Below are 23,917 nucleotides of genomic sequence, written 5' to 3'. Positions count from 1 at the left end.
ATCATGCATCTCTAATATTGCACCAGTTTGGTGCATAACGTGTGATAACAGGCAGTCACAAAAAGTTCACCTTGAACAGACTGCTCTGTAATATGGCATCAATTTGCTTTTGCTAAAGCTCATGACTATATTAAGTGCCATCAAGCCGCATGCAACTCTTGGCGACTTGACAAATAAGGCACTTAAAGGGCCCCTCACCAGGCCACATAGCAAATTTTGTTTATACCTTTTTTAGTTATATGCCTTCTAGGGAGCATTTTACTGCAACAGTTCTTGAAATTGGTTCATTATTAGCTGAGATAGAAACCGTGTCTTGAACCCACAATTACAGGAAGCAAGCTTCACTGCCAACATCAACACACTCGCTACTTGCCCCGTCTAGCCTGCGCAAGCAAAATTCCTTTCCTGCATTTTCCCATACTGGAGCTGGAGGATTGTTTGAAGTGCAGTGAGATTTTGTGTTTTTGCTTGCTTACTTGCTTGCTTGCTCACATCTTGCTTTTGCTGTATTTTCTTCCTCGCCTGATTTGCGATGTGTACGCATGATATGTTGTAGTGCTTGAATATGTAAGTGCTTGGGAAACTGTATTTCCGCTCTGCTGCTCCCTTATTCTTTTTGTATTAAGGGTATTTGGGGCTGGTCAAGCTGCTACGAGCAGCTTTTTTTCCCCACTTTACCCCCGCAAAGCTGTATTTAGTTTTTGTGGAAATAAAGCATACATACATAAATACATACATATCACGGTCTCTGCCTTCCTTTTCGTTTATTTACTTTTTTTCTTGCATTCTTGGTGCGTGGCGCACTTATGGTGATGGTCTTGTGCCCGAGCCTGCAAGCGAGCGCATTTGTTTTGTTTTGGTCTCTGCACAATCTTGGGAGCTGTGTACGAGAACAGCTGCTTCTGTGAAATGGATCCCTCGGTGTGCGCATGTTTGGAGAGCTGCAACACTGTGCTGGGCCACAATACACAATAACATAGTTTCATTCTCTGTGAGCGTGACTGCACGACATCGGAACAAGCAGATGCAACAGAAGTACATCTCTCATGCTACGGTACGAGGTAAAACAGACATGCATACATTCGGTTTGTATGTTTTATTATTTCTCTTAAATTTAAAGTGATGTCATAGTACTGCCATTTACGTGAGCGCACTTGTGCGACCAACATCCGACTGTCCCGTTGTGAGTGTGGTGCCTGTGAGGAGAAGGGCGCACACAGCGTTTGGTTTGAAATACTTTGCAGACACTATCATTTGCGCCCTTTGTGTGGAGTGCGCTTGTCAGCCCAAATGGCCAGACCTGGTGAGGGGTTGTTTAAGAGAGTTTTGACACATATTTTTGAACTTGTAGAGACTCTACCACATGTTTCTTGCAGCTAAAAGGAAGACAATGAGTGAGCAAGTATGAATGTTAAATGCTTGTAAGGTATTTTAATTTCATGATAATGTTCATTTCAGAACGCCAGACCTGGTCAAGTACAGCAACAGGATGGATATTTGAGCACTTGTGCCTTCTTTGTCTCTTACTTCATCCTACGTTTTTTATGAGCGGTCAACTGACGTTACGACATGGAGTAAAATTTGACAACACCGTGCTGCAACAAGGCCAAGGACGATGACGTTGCTCACAAAGAAATAAACCAGAATTGTGGCTGTGGTCGTGTGGCATCTGCAGTGACCACAGGACAGGCACGTACCCAGGATTTTTTTTCGGGGGGGGGGGGGGGGGGGGGGCACCACCTCCATCATCATCATCATCATCATCATCATCATGTTTTATGTCTACTGCAAGACGAAGGCCTCTCCCTGCGATCTCCAATTACCCCTGTCCTGCGCCAACCGATTCCAACTAGCGCCCGGGAATTTCCTAATTTAATCGCTCCACCTAGTGTTTTGTCGTCCTCGATTGCGTTTCCCTTCTCTTGGTACCCATTCTGTAACCCTAATGGTCCAACGGTTATCTAACCGGCGCATTACATGACCTGCCCAGCTACATTTTTTCCTCTGATGTCAATTAGAATATCATCTATACCCGTTCGCTCTCTGATCCAAGCCACTCTCTTTCTCTCTTAACGTTATGCCTAGCAATCTTCGTTCGATCACTCTTTGCGTGGTCTTTAACTTGCTCTCAAGTCTCTGCCCCATATGCACTGGCAAAATGCACTGGGAAATGCACTGGGAAATGCACTGGCAAATGCATTGGCACTGGACATATTGCAGTGGCAAAATGCACTGATTTCACACCTTACTTTTCAATAATAATGGTAAGCTTCCTGTCGGAAGCTGACAATGTCTGCCGTATGCAATCCAACCTATTTTTATTCTTCTGTGAATTTCCTTCTCATGATCAGGGTTCCCTGTAATTAATTGACCTAGGTAAACGTACTCCTTCACAGTCTCTAGTGGCCGACTGGCGATCGATCCTGATCTCTTGTTCCTTTGCCCGGCTATTTATCATTATCTTCATCTTCTGCATAATAATATTCAACCCCACTCTTACACTCTCTCTGTTAAGGTCTCCAATCATTTGTTGTAACTCATCTGCATTATTGTTGAATAGAACAATGTCATCGGCAAACCGAAGGTTGCTGAGATATTTGCCGTCGATCTCTACTCCTAAGCCTTCCCAGTTTAATAGCTTGGATTCTTCTAAGCATGCAGAAAATAGCTTTGGAGAAATTGTGTCTCCCTGTCTGGCCCCTTTCTCTATAGGTATCTCCCCGCTTTTCTTGTGTAGAATTAAGGTAGCTGTAGAACCTCTGCAGATATTCTTACGCGAAGGATGAGTCAGTAAGACGAGAAACTATTTACAGATTATATTTACAACAACGGTTGCAGCGCTGACCGGTTAGATTCACAGCGCGAGCCCAGTTCGTTCTTCCTCCTATTTTCTGGAGTGATGGCGCCTACGCGTCTCGTTCAATCAAACAAATACCTCACGCATGTAGCAATATTTTCCAAGCTTTTTACGTAAGCGTTCTCTACTCTTTGATTACGTAGTGCCTCTACGATTGCTGGTATCTCTACTGAATCAAATGCCTTTTCGTAATCTATATAAGCCACATAGAGAGGCTTATTGTACTCTGCAGATTTTGCAATAACCTGATTGATGACATGGATGTGATCCATTGTAAAGTATCTCTTCCTCAAGCCAGCCTGTTCCCTTGGTTGACAAAATCCATTGTTAACCTTATTCTATTGGAGATTATTTTGGTAAATATTTTATATAATACTGGGAGCAAGCTAATGGTCCCATAATTGTTCAATTCTTTAACGTCTCCTTTTTTTGTGGATTAGTATAATGTCTGTATTCTTCCAGTTTTCTGGGACCCTTGCAGTCGAAAGACACTTCGTATAAAGAGTCGCCAGTTTTCCAAGCATTATGTCTCCTCCATCTTTGACTAAATCGACTGTTATTCCACCTTATCCTCCCGGTCTTCATCGTTGCATGTTTTGCAGGGCCCTTCTGACCTCATCGCTAGCTATGGGAGAGTTTCTGTATCCTGTTCATTACTGTTTCTAAGTGAACTATCGTGGCTCCTCTGGGTACTGTATACAGGTCAGCTTAGAATTTTTCCGCTGCTTTTACTATATCTTTGAGATTGCTGACGATATTATCCTTCTTATCTTTTAGTGCATACATCATGGTTTGTCCTATGCCAGGTTTCTTTTTTACTTATTTCAGGCTGCGTTCATTTTTTTACGGCTTCTTCAGTCTTTCACATGTTATAGTTTCAAATATCAGTTATTTTTGCCTTGTGGATCAGTTGTGACAGTTCCGCGAATTGCGTAACGCTGTGCGGCCGCCAGTCCCATACAACCGCGTAGAGCGCAGGACTCTGCGATTCTAGACGTACTGCGCTCACCGAGAAAGGTTAGAAAAACACCCACATAAGCACAGCAGAGAAGTGGCTACGTGAGGCGATTCGACCGATAACTGTAGAAGCGTCATTCAAAACAAGTAATTCTTCTCCACTTCCGGCGGCGTTTTCTCTACTTCCTTTTTAAATAAAAAGATGTTGATCCATAAATATTCTCATAAACAACGGTTAACTTTTTTTATTATTCGCTTTTGCTTGCAGTTTGGTTGTTGCCTTGGCTCTCTTCCTTAGTAGATCGCTTAATTTCTCAACTCCTTGCGATTTTTGTTTCCAGTTGCCAATATTGCACAAAAAGTGCTATACAGTTAGGGAAAAACAGACGAGGTAACGGGCGACAGTCATCTTGCTTATGGGTTTAAGGGTTATTGCAGGGTTTCATGATGGACACTCTTTCACATTATTTTATTTCCCACCTTATCTAACCCATATCACGTGTATATGGTTTCGGGCATCTGCCAGCGTCGCGGCGAGCCGTAACTCAAGGAAATAATGAAGCAAAGGGATAAGTTAAACGCAATTGGCGTTTTCTCCGGCCGCAACTCGTTCCATGAGAGTGCAGACCAGCTGAGTAACAGCCGCATCCCTCTCCTGGTCCCAGGATCAGCCTAAACAAAGAAGGTTGAACTAACAAAAGCAACAGCTATGCGCGTGACGGTTGAATAGTTGGTGACAACTGAACGCATCTCGAGTTAATCGCGCGGGTGCGGAATCTGAGAAAACTGTCCTTCACATTACAACAGATGCCGATAACTACCGCCATCTAAAAGGAGTGAAAAAGGCAGCATAATGCTGACCGATGAACAGCTGCGAAGTCTCAACATTGATCTGGCGGCGCTTTAGAAATGTGTGAGGAGCGGTGGCGTGGGTGGGGAGTATGCCACTCAATTTCAAGGGGGGGGGGGGGGCAAGCCCCCCCCCTTCCCCTTTCCTGAGTACGTGCCTGCCACAGGATATCATGATGATATCCACCTCCTCTGTACTGAAACAAGAACGGTTTCGTAGAAACGGGTGCCATGAACGCCAAATGAATAGAACACGGGTACCAACTTAGATTGGCCGCCCAGAGGTACAATGTTGACAAAACTGCTTAAATGGAACACTTTTTTGTGAACTCCAGTTAAATGGTACTGGAATTGAAGCTAAGCTACCATGTACTTCCGAGGCTGTAATACCACATACGAAACATGAACAGTACGACAACCATATAAAATGTTCATGCTAAACAGTCAAGAAAATCCAATCTATCGGGTAGTTGCGCTGCTGTAGCATTAATGGGGTGCGGTGTGGTGTTCACGCTGCTTAGTTCTCGCATTATGCACCTTGTGACGGGGCCTATCAAAAAAGTGAAATAACAAAGCACACAAACTGGCTACAACAATGGACGTTGTAAAAAGACTACAAGCGCAGCATTGTTTCATATCTTTAAGTCCTTGTTGTCACAGATAATTAATACTAAGAGAAGATGCATACTGTTTGAAACTGCAGCTTTTTGAAAGACCTTACCCGGGGTGTTATCTGTAGAGAGAAGATACACCCTGCCTGGAAGTGCAGCTTTTTATTAAAGGACCTGATCCGAGGCGTACATCTCGACATGAATAAACACATGGACTGTTCCTCTGGTTCAAGCATCCATGCAGCGCCACAGTTTTTATCAGTTGCCCCATTTTGAAAAATAAGGCAGCAGAGTTGCATCTAAAATGAACATTAATGGCTTATGCACATGCTAGAGATGATATTTGTAATAGATCGCAATGATGTCAATTTGTTCACCAAAGAAAAAATTTAAATGCTCAATGCTTTTCAAAAACTAACTTCTTAATTTTGTGCCATTCGCTTAAACGAAACATTTTCCTCTGTCCCTTCGAGTTCCATTTAAGCAGATTCTGTGGTTCTATAGTATATTGTTTAGGGCATTCTGGCACGTCACACAATTTTTTTTTAGGGTTCATTCATTTACTTCCTGAAAAATGACATGTCAAATATGTTATGTCAGTATTTTCTTTAAATGAGATCTGTTAAGCATGCATCCTTTGTGTACACTAATACACAACTGACCATAGCCCAAATAATTTCATCAGTATTTGCCTAGGAAACTTCCTAGTATGCAAGGAACGCAATATGCGTGTGCAATGTACAGGCGCCGACAAAAGTGGTATACTCCACGCAGCGGGAGCTGGCTCAACGGCAAACTGCATCGCAACGCCATCTACAGGCAGCATCTGGGATCGACAGCCAATGGGTGCCCTTTATTATCTGCAGGCATGTCGCTTGACTCGTGTCAAAGTAGATGGCGTCGCGATGCAGTGTGCCGCTGCTCCGGTTACCGCTGCGTGGAGTACACCACTTTTGTCGGCGCCTGTACCTGAGGACATGCAACCTGTGTTAAATGACTGCAGTCCTTACTCAGAAGACAACCTCTGGCACTTGCACCACAACTCAAGCTCGTAACTACAGGGCGTTCTTGATCTGCACTTTGCATCCTTGAAAAGCAGCTTTATTGTGTGTTCATGGATCGTATATGCTTTTTTTATCTATTTGTACATTGTATGTCTCGTACCTGGGCTGGCATGCCAGATCAGCAGTTCTCTCTCGATGTCGGAGCTCCCAAACCTGAAGAGCTCTTGTTTGTGTGGCGCTCCTGATGTTTGGGAAAACACGGGGAATGCGGAAGATGGAAATTCAAGACGATGAGCAAAACGTGCACAAGGTGAAAGCAGGAGCCAACGTTTCGACAAGTGGACTTGTCTTCTTTTTCGCCTCGAAGAAGACAAGTCCACTTGTTGAAACGTTGGCTCCTGCTTTCACCTTGTTCACGTTTTGCTCATCGTCTCCTAATGCTTAACACTTTTTCCCTCCTTATCTGTGGATCATGTAGCCTGGGAGGAACCATGTGCCACATATGCAGCCCTACGCCTGATCCTCATCTTATGCAAACATGCCGAGCACACTATCAGCATCACACAACACAGTCCCAAGCTCCAGTGTCTGGGAAAACAAAGTAGCAAGGGATATACAAGCAAGGTTATAATGTAAATGCCAAAACATCAATGACAAGAAATAACTGCCATCGGAGCACTCACAGCATGTTTCTGATGCACTCTTTGACTAGGCTAACCTCAACGTCGGCTTCAACTGCAATCTTGGCCACATGCCTGAAGCCATCAATGTATGGCAGGATCTGAAATAAACAGGAACAGAATTTACTCCCACTGCAAGAATAAATGCCAGGCAAAGCAAACATTAATGCTGATACATTATTCAATGTAAGCCAGGTGTCAAGAATTCAATTCAGCCGGATGATTCATTAAAGGGGCCCTGCAACACTCTGACCATGGTAAACAAATTGAACTAGATGCAACAGAATGCCTCCATGAACACCTGAGCCAAATATTACTTGATTTCATGCAGCGGGGAATGCCTCTGTAAGATCGGTCATGCTTTTCTACGGCTCCATCAAACCTCTGCCCTCTAAACTGCACACGAACACCATCGCACCCTCATATGATTATTGAATAGATGTGTGAAAACGTTGCAAGCAATATTAACTTTATGAATGACCCCAAAGTGTCTTCAACATTAACAATGTTCATGATACTTGACACACTTGACGTGATGCTCAGTGCAAGCGTGGCTAGCATCTCCCCGTTTGGCCGTAGCCTCCGCAGTGCATGCCACTGATGAAGGAGCAGAAGCACTGCTGGGGGGGATGAAAGGCGACCTTTAAATGCCGCGAACTCCGCTTTTACTAAACACATAGAAAAACTTCTTGCTGCAAAATATTTCTAAAATTGTGTCCTTTCATTTCTTAAATAAATTTCAATAAATTCTACTTCAATAAAAAGTGTTACTGGGCCCCGTTCTGTTAAAATGCCAAATCAGTGACACAAAACAGATGATGCCATGTGAAGAGCTCGTGATGTAATTTCTACCGTGAACAACATTTTGTCTGAACAAGAGATGGCAATACAGCTGCCAAGAAAGTCAGGCTAGCAGTTATGCATGACAATTCTCACTAAAACTGTTTTCCAGGCATTGCTGTGTTGCAGACACAATGTTACGTTGCTCGAAGCAGTAAATATGGCTCATTAATCTGCGAGAAATCTGGCAGATCTTGCAGTTTAGCACAGTAGCAAGGAAAATTTCTGATGCAAAAGAGAATAAATTGGTCAGATAGCCTAAAGCGTGATTTTTGCAAATGGGAGCGAGAAGCTTTGCGGAAAAAAGACCCTGACAGGAGATATGCTCACCTGCAACTGCATACATCTTCAGAAAAAAACCACCAAGAATGCTATTGCACATGCACTGCCATTAAGAATTGTGGTTAAATAAATAAGAATAAAAAGAAAAGGATTTAAAATTTCTTTTTAAATCACCTAAATAGGGGTATACATCCCTAGATCAATAATGACAGCTTATGTTGGTGAGGGAAACAACGGCACGTGCAAGTGGCCCGACAGAAAACGTTCCAAAAAACCCTTCAGGGGAGGGGGTGCAGAAACTTCAGCCAAGAGCGAGGAACGTAAATTCCTTGTCCATCAGACGCACTGACGGGGCACTAGTACAAACAGCGTGAGCATGAATCTGACCAACCTCGAGGATTTCCCTCTCAAGTCTGCCTTAGGATACGCTTGTAATCTCGTTTTTATCGAAAAAGGCTTTACCGCGACAATCCCTGCAGTGTGCAGGAGGGTGTGCGGCATTGCTCAGGGCCTCTAAAGATGAAGAATGCTCTCTTAGCCTGTCATTTAGACAGTGGTCCGCATCTGCCCAACGTAAGCTTTCCCACAGTTCCGTGGTATCTTATATACCACTTCGGTGGCACAAGGGACGAGGGGTTTCGTGTGTTTCTTTTCACAGGCCTTGTTCTTCTTTTGGCCGTTTGCAAGGGTGCACAACCGAGAAAGCTTAAGAGGAGCTGTGAAGACGAGGTCAACACCATGTTTCTGTCTAACCCTTTTTAGGTTGTGTGAAATGTGGATATATGGCATCACGACAAACTTATTTGGCCTCTGGCGTGGCGTGGTATTGGGTGAAGCCTAAAGCTTCTTTAAAAGCGTTGTACCCACTGCAACTAGCACATTCGAAGGGAATCCCGAGGCTTTCAGACAAGACACTTGTAAGTCAAAACTATGACCAACCCAGTGTAAGAGGAGTCGAAAGGTAGAATGGCCTTCTTAGAGCGCGGCAAATATTCCCAACAGAGGTGTTCGTCACAGTTAAAATAATGTGCTAAATCTAAACACCAGTGTGTGCCATTGTCGGGAAGTTTCATTGTGAAAGATGACGAGAGCAAGCATTGTTTGAAATAAAATATTAATTTTTTTTTTCATTTCATTTATTATACTCCTCAGGGCCAAGGGCACTACAGAGGGGAAGTGGTAAATACAAAACAATGAAGAAGACAAATACAGTTGGTTACATGAGTGTTCAGATGGCACCTGTATGAAAAATATTAGCTAAGGCTTCACGGAACTGTTCATAATTAGTAAGGCCAACAACTTCAGTGGGAAGATGGTTCCAGTCACGTGAGGTTCGCAGCAGGAATGATTGTGAGAAACAGTTAGCACTGCATGACAAAATGCTGACTTTGTACTGATGGTCCACGTGACGGGATACATAAATTGGATAGGGGATGAAGTGATCTCGTAGAATATGATGATGGTACAACTTGTGGAAGAGAGCAATATAAGACACTTTTCTGCGAGATGTCGGCGATGGGAGGCAAAGATTACATTTCATGTTAGTTATACTCGCTGTGCGGTTGTAGTTAGCAAGAATAAAACGTACAGAGTTATTCTGAACCATCTCGAGGTCGGTGATTAGGTTTTATTGAGCAGGGTCCCATACCAGAGTCGCGTATTCTAGTTTGGGTACTATTAAAGTTTTATATAACAAAAGTTTCAAACTAGTAGGTACGCTGAAAAAGTTGCGACGTAGGTAGCCAAGCATGCGATTAGTGTTTTTAATTATGTTCTCAGTATGAAGAGACCAGCTGAGGTTAGGAGTGATGTAAACACCAAAATATTTACATGAAGAAACTGATTCCAACGACATGTTGTCAATGTAGTACGATGGTATGGTAGATGTTTTCCTAGACACACGCATGACTTTGCATTTATTAATATTTAGCTCCATCAACCGTTCATTGCACCAGTTAGTTCCCCAAAGTGATAAGGTCCGACTGAAGTAATTTGATATCGTTAGTGTTGGCAATTTCTCTGAAAAGGACGCAATCATCAGCGAACAGATGGATGTGGGAGTTGATAAGCGAGGGAAGAATGCACAGTCCATCAATAAGCTTACTGACACCGCATGGGGCAACAATTATGGAGGGCATGTTAGATGAGGCTGTGAAATTTTCTGAAAATGATGGCTTAGTATGGTGGCAGAAAGGTCGGAAGGAATAATCACACCCCAAAATTTTTTAACATTGGTGGTAGGCATTGAAGAGAAAACGTGAATGGAAGTGCTTTTTGGTGTGTTTGAGCGCTTGCACATGTGCGTTTGACGTTCCAGTATACGATGCCCAGCATTCAATTGTGGGTGAAAGCTTTGCAATGCGGTAGAAGCGCTTCTTTTTATTTGATAAATGCTTAATGTGATTATTGTACCACGGAGAGTTTGTGTGAGTTGTAATGGTGCATTGAGGAATGTACTGTTCAGTTAGATGGGTGACTATAACTGTGAAAATGTTCCAATTAGTTTGTACACTACGGTGTTCAAAGGCATCAAGGAAAACGACGATAAAAGAAGATAGTGTGTTATGACCTGATAATTTGATCTGTAGTAGTCTTGTATTATTTTTTTCTTCTTGTTAGGTTTCAGACGGTCTAGTTTAATATCAAACTGTAGAAGCAAGTGGTTGCTAATTCCTGGCAGATAGGTTACAGGTGATACTATGTCGGGTCGATTAGTGCGGACTAAATCTAGTGTATTCGCCGTGTTAGCCGTTATTCTAGTTGCCTGAGCGCACATCTGCACAAGTGAGAATATGAAACACACATCTAGAAAGTCGCGAGCTTGAGATGAGAGTGGGGATATTAAAGGGAGGTTGGTATTCCATGTTATGTTTGGTAAATTAAAATCGCCAAGTATGAACAGCGGTGATGAAGGAAAGCGTGTTACAACTATGTTAACAGTGTCACAAAGTTTACTTCTCTCCACCTTGCGGGTTTTCGCTGAACTGTTGCATCAAGCTCTTGCCTTTGCTTCTGTGTTGTTGATAAATTCGACTTCGCCTGCCATCTGCTGGACACCTGGTTGGCTCTGATGGTAGAGTGGCTGCCCCGGAAAGGCAGTGGTCTCAGGTTCGAGTCCCGGAGCAGGACGAATTTTTTTTCAACTGCAAAGCTTTCCTTTCGAGGAACCCTAACAAGTTTCCTTTGTAGCACTTGGCTATGTTTGGGTGGATGTCTCATTTTCCCCAAACGGCACTGCAAAAGTATCTGCAAAATGTTGAAGTCGGAGACATAAAAACAAGCCCGACTCTTGGAAAGTTGGCTCAGGACTTTGTGCCACGAGTTGAAAGGTCGAAACTGCAATGCAGCTGCGTTCCTGCACATTTGCCAAAAAAATGCCAAGGCTGCAACAGATATTTTATGTGGCAGGGTACTGCTTCAACTACTGAAAAAGAGCAAATGTGAGTCGGGCATAGTACCTGTCGTGTTACAGGGGGGAGCATCAGTCACTGCCAATGTGCAACAAGTACTGGAAAAAGGGCCAGTATTTAGCTTGGCAGCATCGGTGCCCAAGTAATACTTGCTGGCGGCAGTTCATAAGATTGCTGACAAATCGCTCAGTGACAAAAGGGATCAATGTCTCTCTGATGGAGCGATGTATTACAACGCGCTCCACCAGGCACTTCGATAGACCTTTCCATTCTTCATGGCACCGCAGCATATTTCTAAAAATATGACCTCAACATAATGGTTAGTGACGAGGAAGGAGCCTTCGTTGTTCTCCCGACGCCCATGTTCAAGGGGAAGGCTACTGCTGCTATAAGAAAAAACTTCAAAGAAGTGGACGCCATACCTGCGAAAGTCAAAGCCAGGGCAACAACTTTTTTGAATGACTTGATTGAAACTGGATGCACTTGAAAGCTCAGAAAGTTTTGCAAAGGCGACGGCCTCAGGATATTCTTTGCCGCAAAAACCCACAAGCCACTGTGTCCCTTCCGAGGCATAGTAACGGAAAGAGACAGTTGGCAGCGCAAAATCTATGTTTGTCTTCAGCATCACCTCAAAGCGCTCGCACCAAAGGACCCATTTGTGCTCCAGAATTCGGACTGCCTTGTGCAGACTATTAGGGTGGGAGTACTGGGGGCGAACTTCGCAATGTCTGTGTACAGTGAGGAGTTATCTTATTATATACTGCATGATGGACTCTTTGTAACTGTCCGGGAAGCAACTGATTCATACAGCGTTGTTCTCTTTCAGAACGACTGCCTTATCCCTGCAGAGGGGTTTCTTGAGCTTTTGGACTGCTACTTCACTTCTACTATTGTTAACTTTGACAGTAAGATTCACATACAGAAAAAGGGCATATGTATACGATCGGGTGTGGCACCCATTATGTGTGAAATTTTCTTAGCCACATTTCACTCTTTGCTTCAGCAAAAATTGAACCAGGACATTGTTCTTAAAGTTCATAGATATGTGAATGATTTTCTTGTCTATTTATCTGTTGCACATAATGCCATTAGCACTACAGCAGCTGAGTGAGTGTTGCTTTGTTTCAAACAATGCTTGCTCTCGTAATCTTTCACAATGAAACTTCCCGACAATGGCACACACTGGTGTTTAGATTTAGCACATTATTTTAACTGTGACGAACACCTCTGTTGGGAATATTTGCCGCGCTCTAAGAAGGCCATTCTACCTTTCGACTCCTCTTACACTGGGTTGGTCATAGTTTTGACTTACAAGTGTCTTGTCTGAAAGCCTTGGGATTCCCTTCGAATGTGCTAGTTGCAGTGGGTACAACGCTTTTAAAGAAGCTTTAGGCTTCACCCAATACCACGCCACGCCAGAGGCCAAATAAGTTAGTCGTGATGCCATATATCCACATTTCACACAACCTAAAAAGGGTTAGACAGAAACATGGTGTTGACCTCGTCTTCACAGCTCCTCTTAAGCTTTCTCGGTTGTGCACCCTTGCAAACGGCCAAAAGAAGAACAAGGCCTGTGAAAAGAAACACACGAAACCCCTTGTGCCACCGAAGTGGTATATAAGATACCACGGAACTGTGGGAAAGCTTACGTTGGGCAGATGCGGACCACTGTCTAAATGACAGGCTAAGAGAGCATTCTTCATCTTTAGAGGCCCTGAGCAATGCCGCACACCCTCCTGCACACTGCAGGGATTGTGGCTGTAAACCCCTTTTCTATAAAACCGAGATTACAAGCAGATGCAGACGCAAAAGCAGACTCGAAAGGGAAATCGTCGAGGTTGGTCAGATTCACGCTCACGCTGTTTGTATTAGTGCCCCATCAGTGTATCTGATGGACAAGGAATTTAAGTCCCTCGCACTTGCCTGAAGTTTCTGGGCCCCCCTCCCCCTGAAGGTTTTTCTGGGGTGTTTTCTATCAGTCCACTTGCAAATGCTGTTGTTGCTATCACAAACACAAGCTGTTATTATTGATGTAGTGGTGTATGCCCCTTTGCTAGGCAATATATTATATTCAAAAACATTGTAAATATTTTTTTTTCTTTTCACAATTCTGGATGGCAGCACATGTTCCTGCTGCTTTGTTTCTGAAAATATTTGTAGTTGCAAGTGAGTGTCTATTCTGTCCAGCTGTCGTTTCTTCCACAGCGCTTCTGCGCTCCCCTTTGCAAAAATCGTGTCACCCGAACTAGCCCAACAGCTTACTATGCTAAGGCCTAAAGCATGTCATCACCATCATCAACATAATGGGACAAAGGCCCCTCCCAGTGATCTCTAATTAGTCCAGTCTTATGCCAGCTGTAACTTTCCCTACTTTCATCACACCACCAATTTATCTGCTGTGCCCAACTGCGCTTTTTCCCTTCCCTTGGCACCAATTCAATTATAGCTCTTAGTCTGCCCAACTCCATTTCCTCTCAGATTTCTTTGTCAACTATCCAAGTTTTTGCCCAACATACTGCTGGTTGTATCTGGGTAGTGCCTGTCATATTCTCATAATTAGGGTACACTGTGAATAACTGGCCTAGATAAGCCAACTATTAAACAGACTCTAGGGGTTGACAGCCAATCCCAAATTCTTGTGCACTTGCCGCTATTGAACATTACGATGATGCATTGTGCAACGATGGGCTAGTTGGTTAAGCATGATCTATAAATAGGTGGAAACAGCATAAAAACGTTGACACACAGAATGAGAAAAATGCTCCACAGGTGCTGATTACGTTGATATTCTGCCCATTAGTCTTCAGACCTACTCTTGCACTTTGTTAGCCAAGGACTTCACTCATTTGTTGCGAGTAATCTCCATCACTGCTGAACAGAAAAAAGTAATCTGCAAACAAGTTGTTGAGGTGCTCTCCATTGATGCTTGCTCCTAATCCTCCCCAGTCTAATAAATCTTCTAAGTGTGAATTGAATAGCATTGTAGAAATTGTGTCTCCTTGCCTGGCTCCTTTCTTTACTGGCATTTTTTCACTTCCCATGAAGAATTAAAACAGCTGCTGAATACTATTTATATATACTTGCCAAGATATCACCATATGCTTCCTGTACTCTTTGACTACACAATGCCTTCATAACTACTGGTATCTCCACTGAACCAAATGCCTCTTCATAATCTATGAAAGCCATACAGAGAGAATGATTGTACTCTGCAGATTTCTCAATTACCTGAATGATGGCATAGATGTGATCCATTGTTGATACCCCTTCCTGAAGTCGGCCTGTTCTTTGGGTTGACCTGAAGCGGAGTGTCTCCCTGATTCTATTGGAAATTACGTTGGTGTATATTTTACACATCACTGAAGGCAAGCTAATGGGCCTTAAATTCTTCGTAGTGTCCTTCCTCTTATGGATTAGTACAACACTGGCATTCTTTCAGCTCTCTTGTATACTTCAAGTCTAGAGGCATCGCAAATTAAAGGTTTCAAGCCTTTCGAGTATATGATCAAACTGACTGTTATACCAATTCTCCCGCCACATTTCCCCTGAAAATGTCTAGCAAACCTCAATGCTAGTCCCACAGGGAACTACTCCTGCTTCCTTTTTTTTTTTTGTTACGATGTCGTCACCGTTACATGACTACTCTGGCTATCGTACAGTTCTGCATATGACACATGTGCTGCATTTACTATATCGTCGAAATCGCCAATGACATTGTTCTGCTTATCTTTTTGAGTACATCTTGTTCTTTATAATGTCAAGTTTCCTTCTAATTTCATGCTGCCATATTTTTTTACTGCTTTCTCAATCTTCTTGATGCTGTTATTTCAGATATCACTTATTTTCTTCTCTTTTGTCAGGTTTGACAGTTCGGTCAGTTCTACCTTATCTCAGGAGTTATTTCTACGTGGTGAATGATACGCTATATGTCTGCTCTTCTACGTGGTGAACGATACGCTATATGTCTGCTCACAACATTGACTGCTGTTTGCTAATGTTCCAGCAATTGTGCAATGTTGTCACTTAAGACAGCAGTAACAAAAATTTTCAACACGAAAGCAATTAATTAGAGCGAGTAGCCTGAGGTGTTGTACCTTATATATTCCTGTTTCTGAAAGAACATTTCAAAAGAAAAAAGGCTGTGAGGTAGAACAAAGGAAGAAGCAGATGGATGCTGCACTGCTTCAGTGTTGCTGCAACTATGTTTCTGTCTGTGTATGACTAAGCTGCTTGTTTGCCAACCTGCCACAAAAGCAGCACACCTTAATTGCAAATTTACCTCCCCTTCAGCCTCACGCTTCTGACCATAGAAATACCATGAACTCACTACTCTGTCTCTTATTAAAGTTTTCCATGCAGCAGCCCAGCTCAGCTCGTCGGCGTTATAAGCTAATTAAATTATATAAGTACACTCACACATTACAGTGGCGTGCCTGTAAAACAACTCGGTAAATAAAATCTGTTTCTTCACACACCCACTCTCTCGCTTCCTTCTTTGCTAACGGGCGATGTCATTGCAAACATTGGGTGGGACATCTTTGCCCTCAGCAGCTGTGGAATAGTACTACAATTGAACAAACACACACTGTTCTTAGTCTATATAAACACACCAAAAGGACAGGTGCCTCGGGGGCTCAGGGGACATCTTTACCATTAGAAAAAGACAGTGGATTTCTGGCAGCACCAGGATTTGAACCCAGCACCTCCCGCATACGAGGCAGTTACTTTGTTATATGATGTAGCAACTGAAGGAGGCACACACCACTGAATACCACTCACAATAACAAAATCACAAACAAATCTAGCAAGCAACACCTTAAGCTTTATGACATCCGAATGGTTACTGGTTGATTAATGTGGGCAATGGACATATGGTGCTAATGCCATGGGTTTAACTTGGTCTTAGGTTCCCTGCGAAACAGAATTGAAAAAAAAAAGAAGAAAATTGCACGCCAGTCTTGTTAAGGCTCCCGTGTTCGAGTGGTAATGCAGCTACATTGCACGTTTGCCCTGACCAACTTTAGACAACACATGTACTTGCGCGTGACAAGCCCTGACAGCACAGCACATCACACAGTTACGATGCTGCAACAGCACTTTAGCAAATTCTGCGTTCACCAGACACCCATGTTAGCAAGCCACATTTCTCTGGCAAGAGCAGTATTGTACATGCAAAAGGTTAAATGTGGGTGATGTATTAGCACGTTAAAGTGGGTTGTTATGGTCAACAAGGGGCAAGAACAAAGCCATATGTGACATGCCAATGCCTTACCTGCATTGCTGTGATATCCCACTGATGGTCCATTAAAGAAATTTTTTTTTTTTAAATTAAGAAGGCGGGCAGCAGCATGGGAAGGAAAAAGAGAGCACACACAACTCTGCATTAATAAGCAGCCATCACGCCATACACACCAGCACATGTAAGGGACAACGCATAAAAATGAATCTTTTTTAGAAAGCCAGACATCACACCAGCAGTACACCACACACAATCACAAAGAGATGCTTCAACGCCACCAGGCATGACATCACTGCTGGCCATTTGCAAAGCAGGCCTAAGTCGTACAATTATCTATTACGCATTCTGCTCCAACTTTTTATAAACTGGGAATTATTGTGAGACAAAGGAGTGATTAGGATAACTCAGTTTGTGAGTCGAGCAGCAATATTTTATGCTATGAGAAAGTGGGAGATCCCAAACTGCAGCCAAAGTGACTGAATCGCTGGTCGACTCTATTAGGCCCCCTGAATAAAACTAAAGGCAGCACCATACTTTCGCCTTGCCACCCGAGCTAGCGAGCGAAGGCAGGCCTTCACCTCCCTGTTGGTGGAGCGGAGTCACGTGGATGCACTCGCACCCAACTGGTGCCGTCACCACAGAAACAAGACCCAAAGGACGCATCATATGCTCGGCACTTCTGGTTCAGCAGATGACGGATCATACGCACGATTTTCTGTACACAGGGTCAGTCGCGCTTGCCCTCTGTGCACCTTCGTCGCCAGGTATTGCTCGGACTGATGATTTCTAGAGCCTGTGGTGGTCGCATCGATGACCGACCACAAGATCTGAGCATAGGCAGTCACCTAAAATAAGTTTTTTTTAGCCGAATAGATCTAGCATGTGAATTTGCTATGCAAGCTGTCAGTTTCGTGCTTATTTTGAATGATGAGTTGCACTTTCTTGTTCTCACGTCAATTCTGTCCATGTCAGTGACTTTTATTTTTTACTTACTTCATCTCAGTTTCACTAGGCTGATTCAAACAAGCATGGTTTAGTAGTGGAGGCACTATATGCAGGCAGGCAGTTCCAATCCAAGGTTTTTCTGGGCATGTATGCCTTGGAACGCCATTAGGTGAGCACCTTGCATGGTATTGTGACTTTCATTTGGTGTTTGATGCGAGATGAGCTAGGTGTACTGGGAGGGTTTAAAAGATGTAGACTGTCATTTTTCTTGCACATCTTGTGAAAGGTGCACGGGGTGAGAAACACTAGCCTAATGTTCGCCAAGCTGCAATGCTTTCTTTTTATATAGAGAGACATCGAAAGTATATTAAGACCGAATCAAGCATGCAGGGAAGGCCAACTGCACTCGGTGAACACTTCTAGCAGGCCTTACCTTCCATATCTCGCACAGATATCACAAAGTCTCTCAAACACTAGGGGCTTACTGCAATTTTTAAAGCATTGGAGACTTTTATAACAAATGCTTCGGTAAAGTTGCAGCAAGAGATACTATGTTAAAGCATTGTTACACCACGCTGACTGCATGGTTTAACGTTTTGTTATCATGTTTGTTCCAGGAAATGTCAGTAACGTGGGCAGCAAGTTATATTACAGAACAGCACATGTGTGATCTATATGTAAATGTCACAAAATGTATAAAGGTTCGCTGTAAAATGATGTAGAGGTTTAAAAAGCTATATGTATGGTAGGTATTTCTCTTCAGCAAAGCGAAGGTTCTTAGCAGCTGTGCACACTTGTGCAACGCCATTTTTCAATGGTTATGACAGATAAGCACATTGGTGTATACAATGGGCTCTAGCACGAAAATGATATTCACGACTGAAATGGTAAAAACCTCTCTCGTCGTTGACACAAACAGAAGCGACGCGAGAACAGGAAATCAGGACTCGTCATCCATGATAAACACTAAACTTAAAGCACGCATAGTTACCACACATGTCCAGGTGATTCAATTATACAGAAATATTTGAAATGCTGGCCTAAGCTCAGCTTTCAAGGTCTGTCATCGATACAACCATCGTAGGCTCTAGAAATCAGCAGGGTGAGCAAACCCTTGTGGGGAAGGTGCACAGAGAGCAAGCGCACCTGCTTTGTGAATGGAGAATTGTGTGCTAGAGCTGTCATTTGTCGAACCACAAGCTCCAAGCAGATGACTCATCCCATGAGCCTTTGCGAGTCAATGCCTCGCCTATTGTGCCAGTGCTCGCACACTACCTGCCGTGCCTCTTGTTTTCTTGGCTTTTTGTTTTTCGTTGCGTAGAGTGTGCTGTGGATAACAATGCGTGCGGCATCTTTCGCCTAATACCGCTGCCACTGGTGTCACTACTGAAGTTTCTCTTGCCTGGTGCCCTGTTACTAAGTCTGAAGAATGTAACAATGCAAGAATTGGGTTGCCTTACGCCTAATGGCTTTCACACCACACAATTTGAAGGACCTTGGGGTGTCAAGTTTGACTGTCGCGAGTGGACGCATGTACTATGCGTTGCGGTTGGCAAATTTATGTGTAGGGTGTTTTGTTTTGTGTGATTGTTGCTGCAAAGCACCGAAAGCACTTTTTGTGGAGTACGTTGCACAATAAGTATTCCTCAAAATATGGGTGAGCTAGGAAAGCTGCACAGTACGGATGGAGTAGCGCTTGTTTACAAGTGGAAGTTTTTCCGTTGCATATGCGTTCAAATGCAAGGCCTCTGGAATTTTATTTAGTCTTGTCCATCATGTGCAGTGCCTAGGAGTAACCCATGCAGCAGTACGACAATACCTGCTTTTGCTCATGCCACATCAACCGAATATCATAATGAAATAAAACAATTGGAAACTTAGAATTGCCCCACACAAGGCACTACTGGTAATAAAATCACCTCAAGTGCTTGTCGAATGCGTGCTACAGTACTACAGTTTACTTAGTGAGGGGGGGAGCCGGGCTGCTTTTTACTTATAAGCACTGAACATACATGAGCATTTTTGTACTTCACCCTTGTCAAAATGCGAAACAAACCTGTGGCTTTATGCTGGGCAGTCCCTTTCCTACCAATACACTGTGTACACAATTTCATTTTTACTTCCCGGCAATGCTAAAAGCTCACTGACATTCAACATGTCACCCAAGCTAGCAATTCTATGTAACAGACAGGTGATGCACCCAAGCTAGCTTGATTTACTTGTTGCGTGGTGAGGTCCCACTGAGATGGCGTGCATGCAGGGCGACTGGCTGTAAAAATTGGTACGTCATGGTCCGACACCAACCGAGGCGCTTCGTGCACTGTTGTCACTTTGAGGTAAATTGTGGTAGACTCATCTGAAAAAAAGCAAGGCACGCCACAGCACACCACAATGCTGAGACCAAAAAGAGACTACTTTCTTGTCATACACTATATCCTCACTTTGTTAAAATTACACTACTACATTCGCAGAGCTGCCCATGGTCCAATAAGCATGGACAAGTTATCAATCAGCTTTAAAGGGTCTGGAAATGCAGTCTCCCACTGTGCTGCGATGACAATGATGCAGCTGCCCTGAGTTGAGTATTAACAAACAATACTGTGCCAAACTGAGGCAACACTGACATGAGTAAAGTTATGAATGCTGGAACCTACGCAAAACTATGCAATCCAATGACCAAATGAAACAGTGCTAACATTGTGTCTGCACAGGTCAGATTAAGTTGTGGGGTACGATGACAACAGCCATAGGCTGATATATTGTTTTGTAAGCATCCAGATTGTCAGGTTATAACCCTTTAAGGATGGTAACAAATGAAAAGAAGAAATTGCAGAAAATACCCGTTTTTTTGGGGGGGGGCATGAAGTATGGTTCTGATGATCATATAAAGCATGACAATGCAAAAACATTGTTGGAAAGGTAAATTTGAGAAGGAAACTTTTTCGGGGAAGGGAGGGGGGCTTGCGAATATTAAATATTCCAGAATCGAATTGTGAACATCTGAATAATTCGATTTGCAAATTGTGATCTACAATTAGATTTTTTCAAATCGATATATTTGGCGTAGAGACCCGCGGAGTACCACATGTCGTGTACATCGCGCAGCCCTTAGTGCTTGATGACACCCAAGCGAGCGTTTCACTGTTTTCAGCACAAAAGGAGCGCCGGAGCACACCACGGATGGGCCGCCACCCCCAGCTGACGTGGTAGCGAACTGTCGCTGCGAGCGCTCTCCGAAGTTGGCCGGAGGCCAGGATTATGCAGGCGGGGATAGTGCACACAGCAATTCACAGAACGGCGCCACGCAAGCCAGGGTCGCCTCTGTCAGTACAAGGTTTGTCCAGGTCGATAGGACCAATCTAAATAATAACACGACACCGGACAGAGGGAACGGCAAAAAAAGCAGCACGTATTGCATAATCGGGCCGATTAGCCACCGAGAAGCAAGCACATCGTGTTGCATAGATGACAACGAACTTTGCACAAGCCCCGTACGCACTTAAGTTCCAGCGTTCACCACAGAAGGCGAAAAACCAACCACAGCATATTTCAGCATGAGGTGTGTAAGTGGAGCTATTGTAATGTGGTCACATAATTTAATTTGTATACTTTTCTGCTAGGCGGCGCTTAACGTGGCTAAATATTTTATCTATAAATGTACACATAATAACTCACAAACACAGTTACCTCGTCATTTTTTGTAAATAAGGAGTTCATTGTTTTACAGCAAAGCTGTAAATAGCTAGTTTTTAGCGGATCGATGCACGTGGACCAAATGTAGACTGTGGGCCGATCCCGAAGATAGTGCAATACCAGGCTGAGCCGTGGCTCAGGTGAAGCAAGCTTCAAGCACTCCACCAACTTGCAAAAATGTTTATTACCTTTGGTCCAAATACAACCCATATCAGATATTAAGCTGATAAGCACAGATACTACACTTTGACCTGAATCGGCCATGTCTACATTTGCACCACCCTCTCTGTGTCGGCATTCCAAGCGCTTGTGCATCTCCTTTCCGCTCTCCCGTGGTGGCAGTCCCTTTGAGACGACATGCGTGTCTCTGGCTCATTGGGGAAGCGGTTCCGTCCAGCAAATGTATATAAAAATCACTGTAAATGAGTCCGTACCTACGTTCAAAATTCTGTGTCACCTCTGTGTCGTATGCTAAACAGCTTTGCTGGTCATTCACCTTCACAGAGTGGAATGGCTCATGAATTTTTTATTAACAGATATTAAAGTATGTGCTTTATTACTTGAATAAAAATTTTAAGGCCTCACTGACATTTGATAAGCAGCAGCTCATTGGTATCAATTGCAGACAAGGACATTTACTGATTCAAATTGTACGGTGGTAATATTTGTGAACGAGGTGGTTGTTTCGTTTGAGCGCCATGACACAGGTTGATTTTAATGAGATAACAGTAATAATATCTGAGCCAGTTTATGCATCCAACATTCGATAGCCGCCACCAAGCAAATGTGTTTCAAGACGGTGAATGTTAGCAGCTGTGAAGTTTCACTGGTATAACAGCTGCACGGCTTCCATCATTAGTTATCTGCCATGTCTGGCCGCATATGACGTGTTGCTTGAAAAAAAAATGTGCTAGCTAGCACGAAAATTCATCTCTGGAACCAAGCACAGTCTGTTTGGAGGCTACCCACGAAAGCGGATTAACCTTGGAGCCTCTGGGTGTGTGCACCGTTGAGTAAAAAAAGCACTGCTTCACATTTTCAACTTTGAATTGCTTTGTGGGCAAGGCGGATAAAATAGATTCGTGTAGTCATTGCTTACAAGCAGAAATAATATTTATTGTAAGAATATTGCTCTTCAAAGGCAGTTCAAACGAGGCTCCTGTTATTTTGCCACATTGCTAATATTCCTAACCTGGAATACGGCATAAATAATAAATCTCTTTGGCTGTTTCTGCATAAATGATACACTACTGTGCGTTAGCGGCAAATGTATGTACAGTCAAACCCCGTTACAACGAACACCACATTAACGAACATTTCAGATTAACGAACTTTTATGAAATCCCGTGCCGACTGCTTATAGTTTCAATGTAAAAATATTTCACTACTACGAACTTCAGAATAACGAACATTTCAGAATAACGATCGTTATTTAATTTCCGTGTCATCTTAACAACACCTCAGTACTACGAACTCATATCCCGAAATGCGAGGATTCTTAGATTTCAGTGTATCCGTCACGGCAGTCGGAGCTCCAAGCTAGCAGACGACGCAGCGCGAAGAGCGGGCCGCCTTGCAACTTGCTTCCCACAAAAACCTGAGATGGCGCGGAAGGAGAAAGATGCGGGCGGAGACTTTTTTTTTTTCCTTCTCCGTTGTGGAGGCAACGACGCACCAGGTTTTGTGAGTGGAAAGGCGGGGAGCATGGGCTCGTAAAACCTGAGACGGTGCAGCAGAAGAAAAAAAAAAGTAGTAATTAATGCTGAAGTGGGCCTTTTTTTTTTTTTTCCTGTTGCGGAGGTGACGACGCATCACGTTTTTCTTGCTTGTTTTCTCGGTTGTTCGCGTGCTGTCACCCGTATCAGGCCTGTCCATCTTGTTTTTCTTCTGGTTATATTATTGTGTTAGAAGTGCGTGCCGGCGTTCGCGTTGCCATGAGCTCAACAACTCTTAACTACGGCGAAGAAGCGAAAGCAGTTTTCTTTGAGCGAGAGAGTAGAGATTCTTCGCGAGATAGAAGACGGGAAGAAACAATCCGTCGTGGCTAAAGAACGTGGAGTGGCGCGGTCGACGATCGCCACGATTCTCAAAGATAAGGAGAAAATCTTTAAGCACCAGCAAGAATCTTGCTGCACGTTACGGCAGCACCCGAAGACCGCGACGAGTCCGTGTCGGCCACAGATGCGTTGGACTGCTTGCGAAAACTCCGCATATTTATAGCCAAAAGCGGCACAGCGACCGAAGGCGTGCATAAGAATGCGGACGGTCTGGAATCGTTCGTGCTGCAGAGTCTGTGCTGCACCCGTCAGAAGACGATCACGGACTATTTCAAATAAATGTGCCTTGTCTGACGATCACGTGTGCATTGTATGAGAAACGAGTTCAAGGAGGTACCGTTTCAAAGGTAGGACGCTTGCGTTACTGAAATGCTATTGTTATGGCTAATTTTTGGGCTTTCACTATAACGACCTTTCAAAATAACGAACATTTTCCCGCGGTCCCCTGAAGTTCGTTGTACCGAGATTTCACTGTACTTCCAGTGATAGTTAT

The 23,917-nt window shown here is 43.6% G+C and overlaps 1 protein-coding gene and 1 pseudogene across 7 annotated transcripts in view; both read right to left on the bottom strand.

The window, feature by feature from the left end:
- The window catches only part of Nprl2 (Nitrogen permease regulator-like 2), a 44,379-nt gene that overhangs the window by 11,147 nt on the left and 9,315 nt on the right, over positions 1-23,917 (bottom strand). For 3 of the 7 annotated variants that reach the window (XM_070521493.1, XM_070521490.1, XM_070521495.1), the window contains exons 5-7: positions 19,894-20,030; positions 16,763-16,783; positions 6,962-7,059 (exon numbers count right to left, since the gene is read on the bottom strand). In XM_070521493.1, coding sequence (XP_070377594.1) covers positions 6,962-7,059; positions 16,763-16,783; positions 19,894-20,030 — 256 coding nt within the window. Of the gene's footprint in view, positions 1-724; positions 831-6,961; positions 7,060-16,762; positions 16,784-19,893; positions 20,031-23,917 lie in introns of those variants that run through there. The other 4 variants (XM_070521494.1, XM_070521491.1, XM_070521496.1 and 1 more) reach the window with 3 other exon arrangements.
- LOC139048189 (U2 spliceosomal RNA) lies at positions 21,454-21,631 on the bottom strand (annotated as a pseudogene).

This window comes from Dermacentor albipictus, chromosome 7, assembly GCF_038994185.2.
Source record: "Dermacentor albipictus isolate Rhodes 1998 colony chromosome 7, USDA_Dalb.pri_finalv2, whole genome shotgun sequence".
In the NCBI taxonomy this organism is placed as follows: domain Eukaryota; kingdom Metazoa; phylum Arthropoda; class Arachnida; order Ixodida; family Ixodidae; genus Dermacentor; species Dermacentor albipictus.
This window is presented reverse-complemented; position numbering and strand designations above follow the sequence as displayed.